At 51.2% G+C, this 18,825-nt stretch overlaps 3 protein-coding genes across 9 annotated transcripts in view; 2 read left to right on the top strand and 1 right to left on the bottom strand.

Annotated features, from left to right (window-relative positions):
* Positions 1–76: 76 nt before the first annotated feature.
* On the top strand, positions 77–9,991 carry DHRS11 (dehydrogenase/reductase 11). Its single transcript, XM_045488176.1, is given in 7 exon segments — positions 77–2,308; positions 4,977–5,024; positions 5,026–5,187; positions 8,223–8,317; positions 8,718–8,847; positions 9,467–9,559; positions 9,761–9,991. Coding segments are annotated over 7 exon segments (948 nt in total). The 5' UTR covers positions 77–2,119.
* LOC123603355 lies at positions 2,339–11,645 on the bottom strand. 6 transcript variants are annotated; one of them, XM_045488172.1, is made up of 3 exons: positions 11,204–11,645; positions 10,611–10,738; positions 2,339–2,452 (listed from the first exon to the last, which is right to left on the bottom strand). In XM_045488172.1, exons 1-3 carry the CDS (start codon positions 11,643–11,645, stop codon positions 2,390–2,392), a joined length of 633 nt encoding a protein of 210 aa, XP_045344128.1. In that variant the 3' UTR covers positions 2,339–2,389. The 6 variants fall into 6 exon arrangements, 3 of the variants coding, with proteins under 3 accessions (XP_045344128.1, XP_045344129.1, XP_045344130.1); XR_006714847.1 differs by lacking the exon at positions 2,339–2,452 and adding an exon at positions 7,714–8,011 and having other exon boundaries at positions 10,960–11,442; XR_006714846.1 differs by lacking the exon at positions 2,339–2,452 and adding an exon at positions 7,714–8,011 and having other exon boundaries at positions 10,611–11,077; positions 11,204–11,442.
* Positions 11,415–18,825, top strand: part of MRM1 (mitochondrial rRNA methyltransferase 1) — a 19,436-nt gene continuing 12,025 nt past the window's right edge. The window contains exons 1-5 of one of the 2 annotated variants that reach the window (XM_045488169.1): positions 11,415–12,213; positions 12,431–12,524; positions 14,209–14,341; positions 14,443–14,562; positions 14,995–15,667. In XM_045488169.1, coding sequence (XP_045344125.1) covers positions 11,651–12,213; positions 12,431–12,524; positions 14,209–14,341; positions 14,443–14,562; positions 14,995–15,065 — 981 coding nt within the window. In that variant the 5' untranslated portion in view covers positions 11,415–11,650 and the 3' untranslated portion in view covers positions 15,066–15,667. Of the gene's footprint in view, positions 12,214–12,430; positions 12,525–14,208; positions 14,342–14,442; positions 14,563–14,994; positions 15,668–18,825 lie in introns of those variants that run through there. The other variant, XM_045488170.1, reaches the window with a different exon arrangement.

The raw sequence follows: 18,825 nt of genomic DNA, 5'->3' as shown, positions 1-18,825 counted from the left end.
TGCCACTTCTGAACTTGGTATTTGACCAGTGTTGATGTTAGGATGAAGAGCAAATGAGGATAGAGATACAAATTGTTGAGGACAAAACTCTTCCCTTGACTAGAGCTGAGAAAAGCAGTTTTCAATCTTTTGTTTTGAAAGAATAAATTTGCTGCAATACCCTTAAATACTGGCTAGCATCTTTCTCATGAGATTAATTGCTATTATTTAAAATTCCCTGGTATCACTTAACATAAAGTGCCTTAAATTCAGAGATTCATACTGAACTGGAAGAATGAAAACAGAACTTGGCAGAATTTCAACCAAGGGTTGTCTCAAAAGTAATTACTTTAGCATGTAGACCTGGGACCAAAAGACTGTGCCTAGAGCTAACCACGTTGCGGTCCATAAGTGCATGCTCCTTATCTGGTTTCCAACAATAAAGTCACTGTGGCATTACAGTTTACTGCTTTCATGAACTGTGAGTACTGAAGGAGAGAAGAGATTCCCCCAGGAATAGCACTTGGCTGCCATTTAAAAGGTTGAGTCAATAGTTCGATAAACACATGTGCTCAGAGCTTTGTGTCTCAATGTTGATAATATTGGTGGGCAGCAGGCAAGTAGTGGGACAGTCAATACCTCTGTGCAGTGGGGATGCAGTGAATTTTATGGGCTGTGTACCACTTAATCAGATTTCAGGTGGGCAACAGCAAAAGCTTAGATTTAATTTTTATAGTTGGTGGCATTTCTTTCATACACCTCTTCAGTTGTCTTTTCAAATCTTAAGTGTTGCATAGGGATGGGGTAGAGGTAAAAATGAGTCATGACTCCTCTCTGGCCTTTGTTTACTTTCATCCTGGAATCCATAAAAAATGACTAAGGGCCCCCCAGAGCCCTTGGCTCTGAGCTCAAACCTTTCTTAACCACTTGTTGTCAAGTTTTCTCCTGAGATCTCTAAAAGCAAGGACTGGTTTTATTTTGTTTTAATCTTTATCCTTGGGCCAAACACATGAGTACTTGGTGAATGAATAAACCAGCCTCACATACTGCTTATGCCATTGCTTGCAGTGGAGGGATTCCAGTAGTTATGCAGAGATGTGTTTTTCTTTGGAAGATAGCTATATTAAGGATGCAGATGTAAGGCAGTTTTCAGAGTTTTGATGGAACATCCTGAGTGGTCAGAGAGCAAAACCAACAACCCAAGAAGAGACAAAAGGCAGAATGGAATGAAGGCAGTTTAGGAGCACATCCCCTGGACCTAAGACTGCATGGCTTAAAGTCCAAACCATGCTTTACCCCTGTCTGTCTCAGTCACTTACAAAATGAAGCCTAATATGTAGTATCTTAAAGTTTATGTGCATATGCTAATATATTTAAAGTGCTTAGAAGTGCCAATTACACAGCATTCAGTAAATGTTAGCTTTTGCTTTTAATCTTTGGTACACAGTGATATATTTTTTCACAGGGAGTGGGAGGGTCTAGGACAGTTGGAGACAGTAGGCCAGTAGGGATACAATCCCCTAACACACGTGTACTGGAGGGTGTTTCCATTTTTAATCTTGAGTTGTCATTCTAGTAAAGCCAAGGAATCAGGTAGGGTTGAGAGGGTAACTCAGGGATGATAGCTGAGGCACTCAGCCTTTTCTAGGCTGAATCCTTCGCATCAGCCAGAGGGCGGGCTTTGGAGTCACCTTAAAAGCCCCTAATTTCTCCTTCTTGCCATAGGGGTCAGGAACTGGGAGGGGAGACTGAACAAGGGGGCAAGAATACGAACGGCCTCGGGCCTGGAGCAAGCTCCCCTTAAACCTCGGTTTCCCTGCCCCTAAGGGAAGAGCTCACCAAAGCAGGACCACGGGCCACCCGGGAACCCTCTGCACCCGCCGGCACAGAGGAAAGCACAGTTTCCCACCTCCCGTCAGGCATGGGGCGGGGCCGGAAGAGGCGGGAAGGCCGCGACTGATTCCCGCTAGATGTGGTCGGTCGCGGAGAAGCGGAGGGTGGAGCCCCAGCCCGGGGCCGGGCAGAATGGAGGCAGGTTCAGGCGCGGCTCCGAGCGGGGGCAGATCGGCAACGGCGGCCGCGGTGGTGACCAAAATGCGTCCGAGCCCTTGCGACCCCGGGGAGGAGCTCCGCGATCCAAATGTCCGTATCGCGGAGCGAGGTGGGCGGGCGGCTGGGGACCATGGCCAGGACCGGCATGGAGCAGTGGCGTGACCGGCTGGCACTGGTGACAGGAGCTTCGGGGGGCATCGGCGCGGCTGTGGCCCGGGCCCTCGTCCAGCAGGGACTGAAGGTAGTGGGTTGTGCCCGCCCCGTGAGCAACATCGAGGTAAGTCCCCGCTGGGGAGAGGGACCTTCTGGGAGGCGTTGTTTCCGCTGGTGTACGGTCCGGGAGGCGGAGTGGTCTGACCTAGGCTGCGACGCTGCTGCCCCCACTTGCTGCTCCCCCAAGGCCATTTGCAACCGGATCAGACTGTGAGGGATGAGATGCCTAGTAGAGCAGCCCTCTACTTTCCCTTTCATGAAGTCCCTTCTTTTAAGGAGACCCTACTCCTAACAGCCTCTACTCCAGTGTACCAACTCCTTGGCATATTTCTCCGTGCCTATCTGCCTGCCCAGGTCGGCTGAGGAAAAGGGAAGCCAGAGATCAGGGCTAGCTAGGCAGCCAGGGAGAAGGAAAGAAAGTTTTCTGGCCTCAGTGGCTAAATTGGCTACTAGATTGTTTCCTCTAGTCCCCAGACTAAGCCCACAAAGCCAACCAAAGTGGCTGGCCAGCCAGATGAACAGGAGCTAGAGGTTTTGATCATGATAATTTTTCACCCAGCACTGAGGGTGGGGTTGGGGTGGGAATAGAGCTTTTCAGAAGAAACTCACCCTCTCCTTCCCCAACCCCCAATTTGAGGGTTAACCCTTACCAAATGGGCCTAACAGACTAATGGGATATTTACAGATCAACCTTTCTCCAATTGCACTGTCTTGGGTGGGACTGAGTGGGTGAAATAGGGCATTGACTATGTAAGCCCTGAGGGGACAAAGCAATACGGAACTGGAACTACTGGTTTTTCTCTTAAACTAGGGTTGGGAGCCCCAAGTTGTGAGCAACAAGAGCTCAAAGAAAAATGAAGTTGGCCATGTTGTAACAGGAAGGAAGAAGATGGGAAATTTTCATCATAGGTCATCTTTGGATTTGCACCTGACAAGATCACTCTCAGGGTTTGGGCTAGGGATTAGCTGCAGGGCTTTATCTCCACCATTGTTCAAAATCCCTGCACCAGGAGGCTTTGGGTGGGGACAGAGAGAAGGTGTACCAGAAGGAGGGCTTTCCCCTCCCCTTCTGCTGACCAAAGGTACACTTTATAGCCACCTAGATAGTCCCAAGGCCACCCAGCTGTACCACTGCCCTACTCTCCTCCTCCCTTTCTCCTATTCTGAGGAGTTCAGGGCCCAACCCTAGCCTTGGAGCCTAGAGGATCAGACCAGGGTTTAGACCACTGGATTCCTTAAGTCTAAAGTCACTCTTGCCTTCTCTTCCTACTACCCCAAACCAGCCAGGAAAGGGGGTCCCTGAGCTTCAAGGGGGATCCTCAGGCTGTTCACTCAGCCCCAAGATGACTCTTTGAATGAGGGGGAAATGCCTGTTCTGTGAGGGGACTGACATGGTGTCAGGTCATTTCTGAAGATAGATGAGGACAGGTGGGACAAAGAGAAGGCAGCGACAGGGAGAAAGATGTCCCCAGGCCCTTCATTCTGGCTTTCTTGCAGGGATTTGAGTCTGGAGGTGGAAGGGACAAGTTGCATGCCAGGGGAGGGGAGAATCCCAGGCTTCCTTGTGCCTAGTTTGCTTTTATTAATTGATACTAAAACAGAGTTTGAGTTCTGGCCTCCGACAGAGAGAAGCCCTATTTCCTGAGGTGGTTGTGAATAGGTGAAATTGGGTGAAGGGGGCCTTCTAAGTCCCAGAGGACCATACCTTTTGAACTCTTGGAAAGTTAAAGCAGAAAAGAGTTTCCTAGGTCACCTGAGCCAGCCCTTTATTCCCATCTTGACTTGGCGGGGAGGGAAGGGTTCCAGGCCAAGGCAACTGGCCCAAGCTGGCCTTTCTCTAGGGCACCCCCTACCACCCAACTCTCTCCCTCCTGTACATGTACAGTCACCTTTATGAGGCTCAGATGCCCACTCACTGGCCTCTAAGGCCACGGAGCTTGGTTTCTTTCTGCTTCTGAATGTCTGCATCCCTCACAACCACCTCCCAGTGGCTCTGTATTCTCAGGTCTTTCCATCTCAGGGCTCCTCCGTGTGCTGAGGTCCCTGTCGATACACTAGGGCTTCCCAGTGTCACCTGCCACCTAACTTGCTTCATCATATCTCAAGAAATTTTGGGGTAGAGTATGGTACACTGGGGGACAGAGAGAAAGAATCTGTCCTGACTTCCTGACCTTTCCTATAGGTAGGGCAAGGGGAGACTGGCAGTTGGGCCCAATCTGAGAGCCAACTGGCTGCATTCTGTGGAGGGAGGGTGACTGTTCAGACATAAGCCCTCTGGAAGGAGCTAGATGCAAGGGGAGGGGAGAGAATCCTGGCATCATCAGCTCAGTGATTCCTGGTTCTGGTGGAAGAAGCAGGGGGTGGGGTGAGAGGTGTAGCTTACCTATGAGCAGAGAAGGGGTTCCTGTTGGAGGAGAGGCAGAAGAGATGGAGATCATGCTATGCCTTGGACCGCTGGCTCCCTACTCTCTTCTCAGAAATGAAGATTCAAGTTTATTGTGAGAGTCTTCCATTGACGATTTCAACTCCATTCCCATACTCCCCTCACTCAGGGAGTGCTCTTATCCCCTGGACTTTGATCAAAGAGGATAAGTAGTCCCAACAACTATATGGCTGGAAGGTGACTATCAAAGGAGAGAGTTCTCTGAGTGGTGACAGCAGAAGAAGACTGTCTCTGGGTGGGAAGGTGTGGGAGCCGCTCACCCCAGTTAGCCCCTTGTTGGGTTTCATAGGAGCTGGCTGCCAAATGTAAGAGTATAGGCTACCCCAGGACTTTGATCCCCCCACAGATGTGATCTGTCCAGCGAGGAGGACATCCTCTCCACGTTCTTGGCTGTCTGCTCTCAGCACAGTGGTGTGGATATCTGCATCAACAATGCTGGCTTGGCCTGGCCTGACACTCTGCTCTCAGGCAACACCAGCAGCTGGAAGGACATGTTCAATGTAAGGGCTGCAGACCTGGAGTGGGGGGTTGGGAGGAGAATGGGGAGCCAGGGCTTTGTGAACCAGAGGGCTGCTCAGGATAAGACATGTAACAGGAGGGAACTTTGGCTTCATAACTGGGGCACCTTGACTCTCCCCTTGCTTCTTTCCCTACCAGAGGCATAGTGAGTGGATGAATGGCCATATCTTTTCCATTCTTCTTTCCTCTGAGTCCCTTAAAGGGGCAGTTCTTAAAGTCCAGGCTGATTTCCTTCTACTGGAAGAAAGACTGGTAGGAAAGAGAACTGCTATTTATTGAATGTTCCCATGTGCTGGCACCGTGCTGAGTGCTTGAGAACATGGTCTTACAAGAAAAGGAACCAAGAGACAGGAGATGAGGTTCTCACCCAGCCCTGCCAGTCATGGTGTGGCTTCAGGCAGGTGGTTATTCTCTATCAGCCTTGTCACATTTAATTGGGGTGAACACATATCAATATCTGGGGCCACAAACCCCAGTATCCCCTGGGGCCAGGTAAATAGCTAAATGAGTGAGGTGAGTCAGGGGAGTCTGCAGTAAGTGGGAGAGCACATGGTCAAGTACAAGGGTGGCTGCTGAAATCCAGCATCCCTGCTGTGGAGCACTGTGGGTCCAGTGTGGCCAGATCTTATCATTTCTTTGAGAGGAGTGGAGAGCCTGGGTTTTTATGTGATATCCTACCCCTCCCATTTACCAAAACCTCAGCTCCACAAGGGCAAGGATTTTTGTCTGGTTTATTCTCTGTTATGGCCTCAGCCCATAAACACTCAATAGATATTTTTTGAGGGAATGAAAGCTTCCAATGCACATTGGGAGTGAATTACAAATGTTTTAAAACTTTGTACAGACCAAACACAGCCTTCAGGACATGGGTTTTCAACTTCTAGACTATATTATGGGGCAATATTAGGGTATAAAAGTATCCTGAGAAGTTGAAAACAGTGTGTACATGGGATGGATCTTTTTCCCACAATCGATTTAGCACCTAAAAGTTGCTTGGGCCTAGAAATGAACAATGAACATTGAAACAGTGAACAGTGAAAATGAAGCCCTACCCCTGCCCTCAGACAGCCTTCTGGGAGATCTGAGATCTTGCACATCTGTAAAATGAGGGACATATATTGAGTCCCTAAGGCCCTTTCCAGCTTCAACACTATGTAATTCTATTAGGATCGTCTTCTGAGACATCTCCACCCTCCACCCCACCAGCCTTAGGAGAATCACTCCCCTGGTCTCAGGGACCTGTTCCTCTTATTCCATCTGTCCTCAGAGTTGAGTTTTCTGCCTCATAAATACACATTGCTAAGCGGGCCAGAAAAAGGTCCTCGTGTCCTTCTGCTATGAATGCTGAGGCAGGTTCATGGCGAGGGTGTTCTGTCCTGATGCCTGGCTCTGACACCTGATAAAGAGAAACATCTAATGTCCTGGCTGGTCTTGTCTCTTCTCAGGAGGAGAGACTCGAGGACCTGCTGAAAGCTTTATCTGTGCTTGTCCTCATGGGGCAGGGGTGTGGCTTGGCAGGAGCTTTGGAGCTGAGATACTTCTTCAGGCCTTTGTTCCATGAAGGGTGGGGATTTTGGGTCACCTCTGGCAGAGGCCAAGGAAGGCAGAAAGCCCCCATGTGCTTAGGAGGTCCCCTGCCATCTTCTGACCAGCTACCCCACCCCCATAAAGAGTCTCTGTGCCTAATCTTGTAGATGGAACAGAGTCTAGAGGAAGGCATGGAAGGAAGGAAGGTCAGGCCTTCTCTACTTATAGTCTTAAGGGAGGAGATAGGAAAGGAGCAGAGAGTAGCTGGGTAAGGCAGAGAGAGGCTAGGGTCTATACTTGAGGAGAGAGATTTTTTTTTAATTAATTAATTAATTAATTTAAAGGTTTCTTTCTTTTTTTTTAAGCTTATTTATTAGGGGAGAGAGAGAGAGCGAGAGAGCGTGCTTGCATGAGTGAGGGAGGGGCAGAGAGAGAGAGACAGAGAGAGAATCCCAAGCAGGCCCTGAGCTGTCAGCACCCACCCCAGTGTGAGGCTAGAACTCATGAACCATGAGATCATGACCTGAGTCAAAACCAAGAATCAGACCCTTAACTGACTGAGCCACTATTTATTTATTTTTTTTAAATGTTTATTTTGAGAGAGAGAGAACACAGGCAAGCAGGGGAGGGAGGAGGGGCAGAGAGAGAGGGAGACAGAGAATCCCAAGCAGGCCCTGCACTGTCAGCACAGAGCCCCACACGGGGCCTGAACACACAAACTGTGAGATCATGACCTGAGCTGAAATCAAGAGTCAGATGTTTAACCTACTGAGCCACGCAGGCACACCAAGGAGAGAGATTTTTAAAGCCATTTTGGAAGGATTTTAGGCTTTTTATCTTTATTTTAATTTTTTTATTATTTTTGAGAGAGAGAGAGAGAGAGAGAGAGAGAGAGAGACAGAGTGTGAGTGGGGGAGGGGCAAAGAGAGAGGGAGACACAGAATCTGAAGCAGGCTCCAGGCTCTGAGCTGTCAGTGCAGTCCTCCATGCAGGGCTCGGACTCACAAACCACTAGATCATGACCTGAGCTGAAGTCAGACACTTAACTGACTGAGCCACCCAGGCGCCCTGGATTTTAGGCTTTTTAGAGAGCAAGGCCAGGGAAGCTGACCCAGATAAGAGAGGAGAGGGTATTTGAGGAAGAAAAGGAGATAGTTCTCTAAGGCAGAGGTTCTGTTGTTTGTAGAGGAGACATCCAAGACAGGGAGGGTTCCTGGGTCATGGATGAGTTTGGGAGTTTCCCACTGCTGTTTGCAGAATCTTGGAGGCGGGGGTTACCTGGGGAGAGGAATTAGCACTGCTCTCAGCTGGGGCTGGTGGCTTTAGGGGGAGAGGCACCTAAGGCAAGGTACCCTGGAACCATTGTTGGTCTCTGGTAGGACCTGGACACTGTTTTGGAATGCCACTCCCCTGGATGGGCTCTGTGGCTCTATTACCTGCTCAGATGGGCCCAAGCTAGAGATACCCCACTGCCCTCCCCGGCCTGCAGGTGAACATGCTGGCCCTCAGCATCTGCACACGGGAAGCCTACCAGTCCATGAAGGAATGGAAGGTGGATGACAGGCACATCATTAATATCAACAGGTGAGGCAGGTGGACAAGGGCTAAAGCTCAGATCATCACTCACCCTCCAAGCTGAGTGATCTGTTGCAGTTCATTTGACCTCTTTGGACATCAGTTTCATTGGTAGTGAAATAGGGACTTAATACCCAGTTAACAGCCAAATGGCACAATTATGGCGAAAGAAAGAATAGTGTATATCAAGTGCCGGCCCCTAGTTGGACTTCTAGGAAGAGCAGGACTTACAGGAGCTGCTTGAATAGCTGGAGCTACATCAGTGGGCCACCAGGATGGCCTGTAAAGAGGTCCCCTTGAGAAGGCTTTCCTGCAGCATCTAGGTGGTGGGGCTGACTGGTCCAGCAGGGGGCACTGCTGGTCCATCAACAGCTTCACTCTCTTCTTTCCCCTCCTTTCCTCCACCCAGCATGTCTGGTTACCAAGTGTCACCCCACTCCGTGATCCATTTCTATAGTGCTACCAAGTATGCCATCACCACACTGACAGAGGGACTGAGGCAAGAGCTTCGGGAGGCCCAGACCCACATTTGAGCCACAGTGAGGGTGAGGCCTGGCCCTGGTGGGGACAGGGTAGGCACAGGCCTTCTGCACTCACACTCATACTGTTCAGGATGCCCTGCTGGGAGTGTGAGGGGCACAGAGCTCCTGGGCTCTGCTGCTGCTTGCATGACCCTGAGTAGCCCTTTGAGCTTCATGTCACTGACTTTGAGATGGGAGGGGGCTAACCAGAAGGGAACACAGTAGGTGAGACTGAGGGAGAGCAGGGGCTGTGGGAAACCGTGGCTGTAAACCCAGACGCTGGGCTCTTCCCTGGAAGGCCACATGACCTTGGGCAACTCACTTAACCCCTCCAAGCCTCAGCCTTACTCATTTGTAAAATGGAGATGGTGATACCGACCCAGTGATGAAGTCTTAAGGGACACCATTTTGTAAAACACTTACCTGAGAAGGGCTCCATAGGTGGTAGGTGTCATTATGATCATTGCTAGTGGCAGCTTTGGGAGGAGGAGGTGGCTGCTGGACATTGGGCAGCCATCACTGTGAAGCAGGGGGGCCCCCGTGTTTTCCATCCTGTCTCTCCCCTAAGCCTAGCTTCTGACTGGGATGGAGGCAGGGCTCAGCTCAGCTCCTGAGCAGGCCCTCTCTGTTGGTCCAGTGCATCTCTCCAGAAGTGGCGGAGACACAATTCTCCTTCAAACTCCACAACAAGGATCCTGAGAAGGCAGCTGCCATCTATGAACGCATAAAGGTGAGGCCTCACTCTGAGGTCAGTGAGCCACTCACTCCCTAAGTGAATGCAGAGGGAACCCTGGCCTTTAGACCGCACTCTTCTAGCCAGCCTGTCACCCCTCCTGGAGGGTTGGGGTGGGGATGAAGATGTTGGAGAGGACGTCAGAGGTGGGAGGTTCACTCTGCCCTCACCATCCCTCTTTCCTCCCATACTCTCCAGTGTCTCAAACCTGAAGATGTGGCTGAGGCTGTCATCTATGTCCTCAAGCACCCTTCCACGTGTCCAGGTGAGTCTGGCCTTGACTGTCCACCCCCTGGAAGAGCCCAGCCATCCCAGAGGAGGACAGCAGGGAGGCCTAGTGGGTGGGGAGAGCATCCTGTCTGCCTCAAGCCTTGTGCCTTCCAGCAGATTGGGGACATCCAGATGAGGCCCACGGAGTAGATGACCTAGTTTCCTGTGGGGAGTTCTGTCTTCCGTCCCCAAGCCTCACGGCTTGGCTCCTGCCTCTGGATTTTAGGTGTTGATTTCCAGACTCCTGGATTCTGCTTCCTCTCTCCAACCCACCAGGGGCTACAAATTTTTTTGAAGTTTTTATGTCTTATCAAATTACGTCCACCACAAATATGAACAGTGGGCTGGGGAGAGGAGGTTAGGTGTCCCCAATTGTTTTACATGTTAACTTATTATTGGTCCACTTCTTAGGCTCCTTGGCCTTTGTGTGCTCTCTTTGGTCTCTTCCTTTTGACCTGGGGAAGGAACTGTGGCCAAAAGGGGGGCTTCCCCCTATCTTCTTGTACCCCAACCCCTGTCCCTCAAGGAGGAGGTGGCAGAGAGAAGCCCTCACCTTCTATCTGAATAGCTATCCAAGGCCCTAGGCTTCCTCCTCTCCCTGCCCTACTGCCCCCATTGCCTCTTCTCTTCACCCACCCCAGTTCTCCAGCCCAGGCTTGGCTTCTCTGCTCCCAGTGGGGTCATCACTCCACACTGACTATGGCAGCTGAATATCAGGCCCTGCCTCCCAACTGGGTTTCACTGTGATAATTAAAAAAGAAAAATTGCAACAACCTACCTTGGCTTCAGGAGTATCTTTCTGTTCTTTCTCCTTTTCTGTGATCAGGGGTGGTTGTGCCTCAGAATTTCTTCCAGGTGAGTGGGAAGGTGGGCGCTTTGGGTCATCACTCCTGGAGTGTGGATTATCTTAGGTAGCAGATGTGGGTTTGGGTTGAGTCTTGAAAATGGGTAGGAGTTTGCCAGCCAGGAAAGAGGACAACAGTGGATACAAGGCCGGGAGGCCAAAAAAGCAGGCAATGTCATGGGAACAGCACAGAATGTAGTGCAGGAGTGAGATGGGGCCGAAAAGGAAGCTGCTGCCTGGATCACCGGAGGTCTGTGTGCTAAGCAAAGAGTCTGGTGATTACCTATGGGCCAAGGACATCAGTTGGCTTGTCAGCAGGTGCAGGAGAGGCACAGAGCTGTCACTTGGAGAATCAGCCGCCACGGGATAGGAAGTTACTGCTGGCGTCCTGTTGACTGATGCTGAGGGTTTGACAAGGCAGTGGAGGTGCAGAGGAGGGGCTGGATGCAGAAGCTTCTGAGGAAAATCCCCAGCACCTGGTGGTGGACTGGATGTCGGGGGGGCGGGGGGGAATCACCACGACTGACCTGGTTGGAACACATCCCTTTTCAAGTGGCTTTTGCCGGTGTCTGGGTGGATGTGGCCCAACAGCCTTCTGGGACCTCGAAAGGCACAGAATGATGCCGGTAGTAGGGGGAAGCCCAGCAGGTCGCGGTACAGAGAAGGCTGTGGCTCAGCTAGTCCTGCAGGAGGCGCTGTGGGCACCGCCTGGCGGTCGGGCATGCGCAGTGCGTCAGCGGGCAGGGGGCGGGCCGCCCGAACCCGGAAGCAGAGTAGCCCACGTGGGAGCCGGGGAGGGGCGGCCTTGGTTAGGCTACCTGGTTGTGGGTAGTCTAAGTCGAGAATCCAGGCTATTCGTACTCTGAGGGGGCGAGGTAGAGACGGCCATCGGGTCTCCTTCGCCAATGTTGGGGACCCGGAGCGGGCCGCGGCGGGAGTGACCAATCCTGATGACGTAGCAGGGGGCATCGACCATGGCACTGCTCTGGGCCGTCAGGGGCGCGACCTCGCGGTTTTCGGGTCGCCTGCTCGCGCGTCATTCCTCTCAAGCGGCGAGGCGTGGGGAGCGGCCCGGAGGGGAGGAGCTAAGCCGCCTGCTACTGGATGACCTGGCGCCGACCCCGCGATCTGCGGAGGGACTGGAGCGTCTGTTTGGCCTGTCCCCTTGTCTCCTGGCTCTGCGAGCTGCTCGTCGCCGCGTGGCCAGGCTTCTGCTCCAGGCTGGCAGGTCAGGGTTGCAAGGGGAGCGGGCCGAGCTGCTCCGGGCGGCAGAGGCGCGTGACATACCAGTTCTGCGGCCCAGACGGCAGAAGCTGGACGCCCTGTGCCGCTACCAGGTCCACCAGGGCGTCTGCATGGAGGTGAGCCCGCTTCAGCCTCGGCCTTGGACTGAGGTCGGGGAGGCGAGGCCAGGCGACGACCCCCGGCAGCTGTGGCTCGTCCTCGAAGGGCTCCAGGATCCCCGGAACCTTGGGGGCGTGCTGCGTTCTGCTCATTTTCTCGGAGTGGATAAAGTCATCACCAGCGGGAGAAACAGGCATGGACATCCCTTAATCCCCATGTGCCCCGCTTTGGGGCACAGCCGAGTTTCTAAGCACCTTGACCCTTGATCCCTCGCCCCATCGTCAGAATTCTCACCCTTAACCCTTGGGGGCCAGGGTCAGGGAGGCGGGGCGGGGAGGTGGGGGTTGGCTAGGGCAAAGCACCGGGTTTGAGATTACCCAGTTTAATGCAGGGCATGGGGAAATTTGCAGCTGCCCACTCACTCCAGTAGTCAGCAAAGCCAGCGCGGGGGCTATGGAGGTGATGGACCTGTTCTCCACTGATGACCTGGCCGGTTTTTTACAGGTAATGGCGGGGAGGCGGACGGTGGGTAGAGAAGAAACGAGACAAACTCAGTCTCTCCAAGGGCACTCATCCAGCAGTTGATGAAAGAAGGGGAGAAAAAGGGGAATGTTGGCATCGTTTCCTACGTCCTTCTAAATCCCTTTTGGAAGGGAAGGATTCTGGAAATTTTCAAAACCATAAGTAGGGCAGAATCTGAAGTTAAAGACTTCCTAGCTTCATTCCCTTTACTGTACTCCTTCTCCAGGCATATCTCTTTGCCTTGGAGGCTAGTATACCTCAGATCCTCGCTGCCTACCAAGTAGGTTTTCAGTAAATGGTGTGATGGACTGTGAGAAGCTGGTTGGCAGGAGTCATGCATTCTGAGTGGGGGCACAGCCTGAAAGGCTCTTTGAACAAAGACAGATTCACTTATACCTTTCTCCCGCCCACCCCCCCAACCGTACAGAAAACCAAAACCCAAACAAACCACCACCACCAACAACAACAACTTTGATATCCAGGAAGGGGTAAACCTAAGTAAAGAAACCCCTTTCCTGGTCCAGGTTTCTGTTTTCAGTTGTGCTTCTATTGATGGACACAAGGGGGCAGTCTTGCCTTGCATTTGACTGCTCCCATGACCATCTGCCCCCCTAGGTCTCCCAGGCCCAGTCCTTGGATCTCTGTTCTGTATATGTTCATTTCTTGGTTTCATCCAGTCTCAGGGCATTAAATACCACCTATGCTTGGCTGTCTCCCAAATGTATATGCTAGCCTGGATCTGACTTCTCAACCCCAGATTCATATTATCAAGTTGCTTACTCAACAGCTTCTTTTGTGGTCTGAGGGGCATTTCAAACTTCACATTTTCGAAGCCAAGCACTTCCTTCTGTAGACTTTGCCCAGCTCGATCGATGGCAACCGCATCCCTTTATTTAGGCCCAGTGCTGTGGTGGCCTTGATTCTTCCTGCTTGCCATGGCCCACCCTATCCACAAATTCTTTTGGTTTTACCATGAAGGTATTTTTGTATTCCCACCAATCCTCCCCATCTCTGCAGCTCCCACTCTGGCGCAGGCCTCCATCATCTCTTGCCTGCATTATTGTGGGAATGTCCCATCTCTTGCTATTGGCTGTCAACCCAGCAGGCAGAGTGATTCTGTTGAAACATGTTACTTCTCTGCTCAGAACCTTTCAAAGCCTTCACATCTCTCTCAGAGAGCAAAAGCCAAAGTCCTTCTAGTGGCCTTTGAGGTCCTACCTTATGTGGCTCTTTGTTCCCTCTCCTGTCTCCCTCCCTCTCGTCCTCCCTCCCCACCCGCCACCACCTTGCCACTCCACTGTTCCTCCCATGTGTCACATAAGTGCCAGCCTCAGCCTTTGCACTTAACTCATTTCTGCCTAGATTATTCTGCCCCCAGATGTATGCTTGGTACTCCTTCATCTCGTTCAGGTCTCCACTCCAGTATTGCCTCAGTGAGGCCTTCCCTGATCACCCTTCCACTGGGTAGCTGGGATTTGGGCCCATTTTGTTCTCTGCCCTGTCCCCATCACTTAGAACAGAGCCTGCCCATTCTAGAGGCTTAATAACCGTTGATGAATTGAATGGATCAGCAAGGGAATGACTATATGTGCAAGACCAGCTCCTCAGCTGGGGCTTGAATGAAGGTTTCGTGACCTAGAACTTGATTTCTTCTTCCTCCTTTCAGGCCAGAGCCCGGGAGGGCTGGCTCGTAGCTGGCACAGTGGGCTGCCTGGGGCCTGAGATTTCCTCGTTCTCTGAGATCCCTGTCACTAGCTGCTTGGAGTTCCTCTGGGACCAGCCTACTGTCCTAGTGCTGGGTAGGTAGATGTCCCCACTTTTCCTTGTTCAGATGTGCATGTCCAGAGTGCCCATGTGTCCAACTGGGGTATCCTTAACCCTCTGCCTCTATGCCCTGCAGGTAATGAGGGCTCTGGTCTGTCCAAGGAGGTACAGGCCTCCTGCCAGCTTCTCCTTACAATCCTGCCTGGCCGGCAGCTGCCCTCTGGACTTGACTCCTTGAATGTCTCCGTGGCTGCAGGTGAGTCTACTGTTGCCTGACTTCTTGCCCTCTGACCACACATGTGTAGGTGTTTTACCCTCAACAATTTTCCTTGTCTTTCTGTGCCTCAGTCACTTTATGTGCCAGATGGGGAAAATGGATCTTTTTAAAAAAAAATTTTTTATGTTTGTCTTTGAGACAGAGACAGAATGTGAGCAGGGGAGGGGCAGAGAGAGAGGGAGACACAGAATCTGAAGCAGGCTCCAGGCTGTCAGCTTAGACCCTGATGTGGGGCTTGAACTCATGAGACATGAGATCATGACCTGAGTTGAAGTCAGATGCTCAACCGACTGAGCCACCCAGGTGCCCCAAATGCATCCTTTGAGGATGAGAAGAGGGAGTGCTGACACGTGGTCCTTCCTCTTCTCCATCCTCTCTCTTCCCCTTTTGTCTTTTTGTCTGTCGGTGCAGGAATTCTTCTTCACTCCATTTGCAGCCAGAGGAAGGGTTTCTCTGCAGAGAAGAGAGAGCAACTTCTCTAAGACCCGCAAGGAACCTCAGCCACATCAGCAGGGCCCAGAGTGGCTCAGCACCCAGGACTGTCCTCAGAACCAGAACAAGAGAGGCATAATGGGGGCTGACTTGGACTGTCTGAGGTGTGTGTGCTAGAGGGCACACACATCCACATGATCGAATATACTGGAGTCTCTTGCCTGAGAGTTCACCCAGGCCCCTGTTTATTAGGCACTATCTTGTAGGGCAGGAAGCTCTGCGATGGAGACCAAAGGAAAGTTCAGTTTCCTGTTTTGATTTTGGACTTGCGGTTGGAAGTGGCAGCTTGTTAGTCTCCAAGATTGTGCTGGGACAGAGGGTCTCTTTCCTCCTGGGCCCTGCCTGGAAGTCAAGACATACAAAGGGAATTGGGCAGCCTAGTCCAGGTGTCCTATTCCTCTTGAACCAGTGTGAGAATGTAGAGGAAGTCCTCGTTCCTCTTGTGGACTAGACGGGTACAAATCCAGGCTCCAACCCTGCCTGCCCCAGTGGGGGCCTTGAGCACGAGGCTTCATCCTGCTGTCCCTCACAGGGCTCTTTGTGAGGATCCAATAAAATGTCACCTGGGCCATCCTGTCCCATTCTTCCACTAGATGGCAGCCTTGCTCTTTGATCCGTAGTCTCTTCTGGAAGTTTTTGCAGCCACCTCTGGAGATTCCTGGCTGTGGCCCCCAGAGAGGCAAGGGAAAGATTAGCAAACACCTCTCACCTCACTGGCCTTCCAGACCTCCTCACCAGTGACTCATCAGTCAGTGCACCTCTGAGAAAGGAACCAATGAACCAGAGCCCTGGCCTTTGGTTCTGTGGAGTAGTGGGGACAGTGTTGCTGTTTATTGTACAACCCACATGGATTTGGTGCTCCTCCCACAGGGTCCCACAAATGGAGCAGAAGCCCCCGGTATAAGTAGTTTAGAGCAGTCTTGGCTACCCATTGGAACCACCTGGCAATCTTTCAAAAACAACTCACACTGGGGACCCACCCCCAGAGAATCTGATGTAATTGGTCAGGGGGCAACCTGGGTATCAGGAGTTTGAAAGCCCTCCCCTCCTGCCCCCAAATGAGTCTAATGTGTAGCCCAGGCTAAGAACCACTGGAGTAGGGGCTCCAGGACCTCAGCAGTATTGACATTCTGGGCCAGATAACTCTTTGTTGGATGGCTTGTCCTGTGCCTCATAGGATGTTCAACAACATCCCTGGCTTCTACCCACTGGATGCCAGGAGCACCTCCTGCCCCCCAGTGTGACAACCAAAAATGTCTCCAGACGTTGCCACATGTCCCCTGGAGGACACAATCGCCCTCGTTGAGAACCACTGCTCTGGAGTATGGATCCTGGAGGACAGCAACCTAAGTTAAAGTCCTAATTGCTCTGTCACCTTGAACAAGTTCCCTTCCCACCCGAGCCTCAGTCTCCTCATTGGTGAAGGGGGATCACCCTACCTTCCCAAGTTGTGGGAGGATAGAGAGGGCAACATGAGCTCAGTGCCTTCCACACGGTAGTGCTCAGTAAGAGGTACCACTCTTTTCTCTTTGGAATGAAATTATCTTGGGATTCCTATTTAAAAAGACATTTGAATCTGTTTTTTTTTTTTGTTTTTTTTTAATTTTTTTTTTCAACGTTTATTCATTTTTGGGACAGAGAGAGACAGAGCATGAACGGGGGAGGGGCAGAGAGAGAGGGAGACACAGAATCGGAAACAGGCTCCAGGCTCTGAGCCATCAGCCCAGAGCCTGATGCGGGGCTCGAACTCACGGACTGCGAGATCGTGACCTGGCTGAATTCGGACGCCTAACCGACTGCGCCACCCAGGCGCCCCTTGAATCTGTTTTAAAAGGGCCCAAGATTGCATGGGCGCCTTGGTGGCTCAGTTGGTTAAGCATCTGACTCTTTACTTCTGCTCAGGTCATGATCGCATCGTTCGTGAGATTGAGCCCCACATCAGGCTCTGTGCTGACAATGCGGTGCCTGCTTGGGATTCTCTCTCCCTGTCTTTCTGCCTGTCCCCCCACTTGCTCACTCCCTCTCAAAATAAATAAATAATAAAATAGAAGGGCCTAAGATTGCTTTAAAGTCAAAGTTTTTCCTCTCAAGAAAGAAGAACCTTTTCATAAAACTCCATAGAGATCTCTACCACATTGGTACCCTTGAGTGGTCTGTCTCCAACTGCCACACAGATTCTGACCCTGGCATGTGTGAGCTTTGGGCATATCACACTGCCTCCCCTATCTATGCTGCACTCTTAGCCAAGATCCTAATGTGGTTTTGAACCTTGGCTACACCTTAGGTGGGGTTGGGGGTATGTGTGGTGGTGCGGAGGGAGACAGCTTTAATATTCCAGCTGCCCAGAGGCATCAGAATGATTAGATCAGAATCTCTGCGGTAGGAGCCAGGTCCCATGTTTTTTAGAGCTCCCCGGTTGATGCTAGTATGCTGCCAGATCTGAGGATCACTGGTCTTCAAGCCACCTTCTCATGTCCAAGAAACTGCTTCCAAATCATTCATACCTGTACTTTTGAGTGCATGCCTAAAAGTTTGGGCCAGTCGGCCTTTCATCTGTCCCTAGGTTCAGAAGATGGTGGGTCGAGCCCTGACTCTATTGGCTTCTTACCTGGATGGCTTCTCAGCCTCCTCATCTATAAAATGGGGATAGTGCCTTCAGTACCTGCTCCAGCCAACCCCTCCCCAACAAAGATTTGTAAAAACAAAATGAGAGTATCAGTAAAAAGCATTCTGTAAACCTAGGCGCTGTGCACCCCAGGACTAGCACATGATAGTACAGACATGGATATAATGGCTCAGTTTATGTATCAAGTTGCCTGGGCCACAGAATGCCTAGATAGTTGGTCAAACCTTATACTCAGTGTTTCTGTGAGGGTGTTTTTGTATGAGATTGATATCTAAATCTGTAGACTGAGTAAGCCAAAGTGCCCTTTCCAGTGTGGGTGGACCTCATCCAATCAGTTGAAGACCTGAATAGAGGGAAGAAAAAAAAAAAAAAAAAAAAAAAAAGCTTCTCCCCTAAGAATTCTTCCTGCCTTTTGGAACTGAAACATGGGCTTTTTCTGGTCTCAAGCCTGCTGGCCTTTAGATGGGAACTGCGTCATCAGCTCTCCAAGGTCTCCAGCTTGCTGTTCTCTGCAGAACCTGGACTTGCCAGCCTCATAACCACATGAGCCAAGTCCTCATAATAAATAAGCATTGTATGTGTGTATATAGATAAGTATACAGATATATATATCACCTGTTGGTTCTGTTTCTCTGGAGAATCCCAACTAATAGACTTGATGGAAATGAACTGAGATGTCCTGGTGTTCCCTCCATGTGGCAGTAGAGAATCGAGCTCTGCTCTCTGGGAACAAACCCATCATGGAACCTAGAAGTTGGGGTTCGGGGTACTCGGGGTTCAGAGCCTGCTTTCCTGCCCATGGACTCCTATGTCATGTCTGGAACCTTATCTAACTTGCTTTGGGCATGTTGTTCAGTTTTCTGGGTCCCAGTAGTTCGAGCCATCTAGAGGGCCACTCTCGGTGCTAAAAGCCAGGCACAGGGGCTCCTCCCTGCTTCATCCCGTGGGCAGCAAGCCAGCTGGCCTCTGGGAAGGCAGGCTCACTTGAACTAAAAGGTATTGAGGCCGTAATTACCTGCCATGCACACAGGTATGTAGTTAGGTTGTGCAAACCAGGCATTTCCAAAACGAAGCACCTGAGACCCTAAGGCAAAGGATGAGGTCTGAATTTCTTTGGGGTGGCC

This window comes from Leopardus geoffroyi, chromosome E1 (assembly GCF_018350155.1).
Source record: "Leopardus geoffroyi isolate Oge1 chromosome E1, O.geoffroyi_Oge1_pat1.0, whole genome shotgun sequence".
NCBI lineage: Eukaryota > Metazoa > Chordata > Mammalia > Carnivora > Felidae > Leopardus > Leopardus geoffroyi.
Note: the sequence above shows the minus strand (reverse complement) of the source record. Positions and strands in the feature narration are given on the sequence as shown.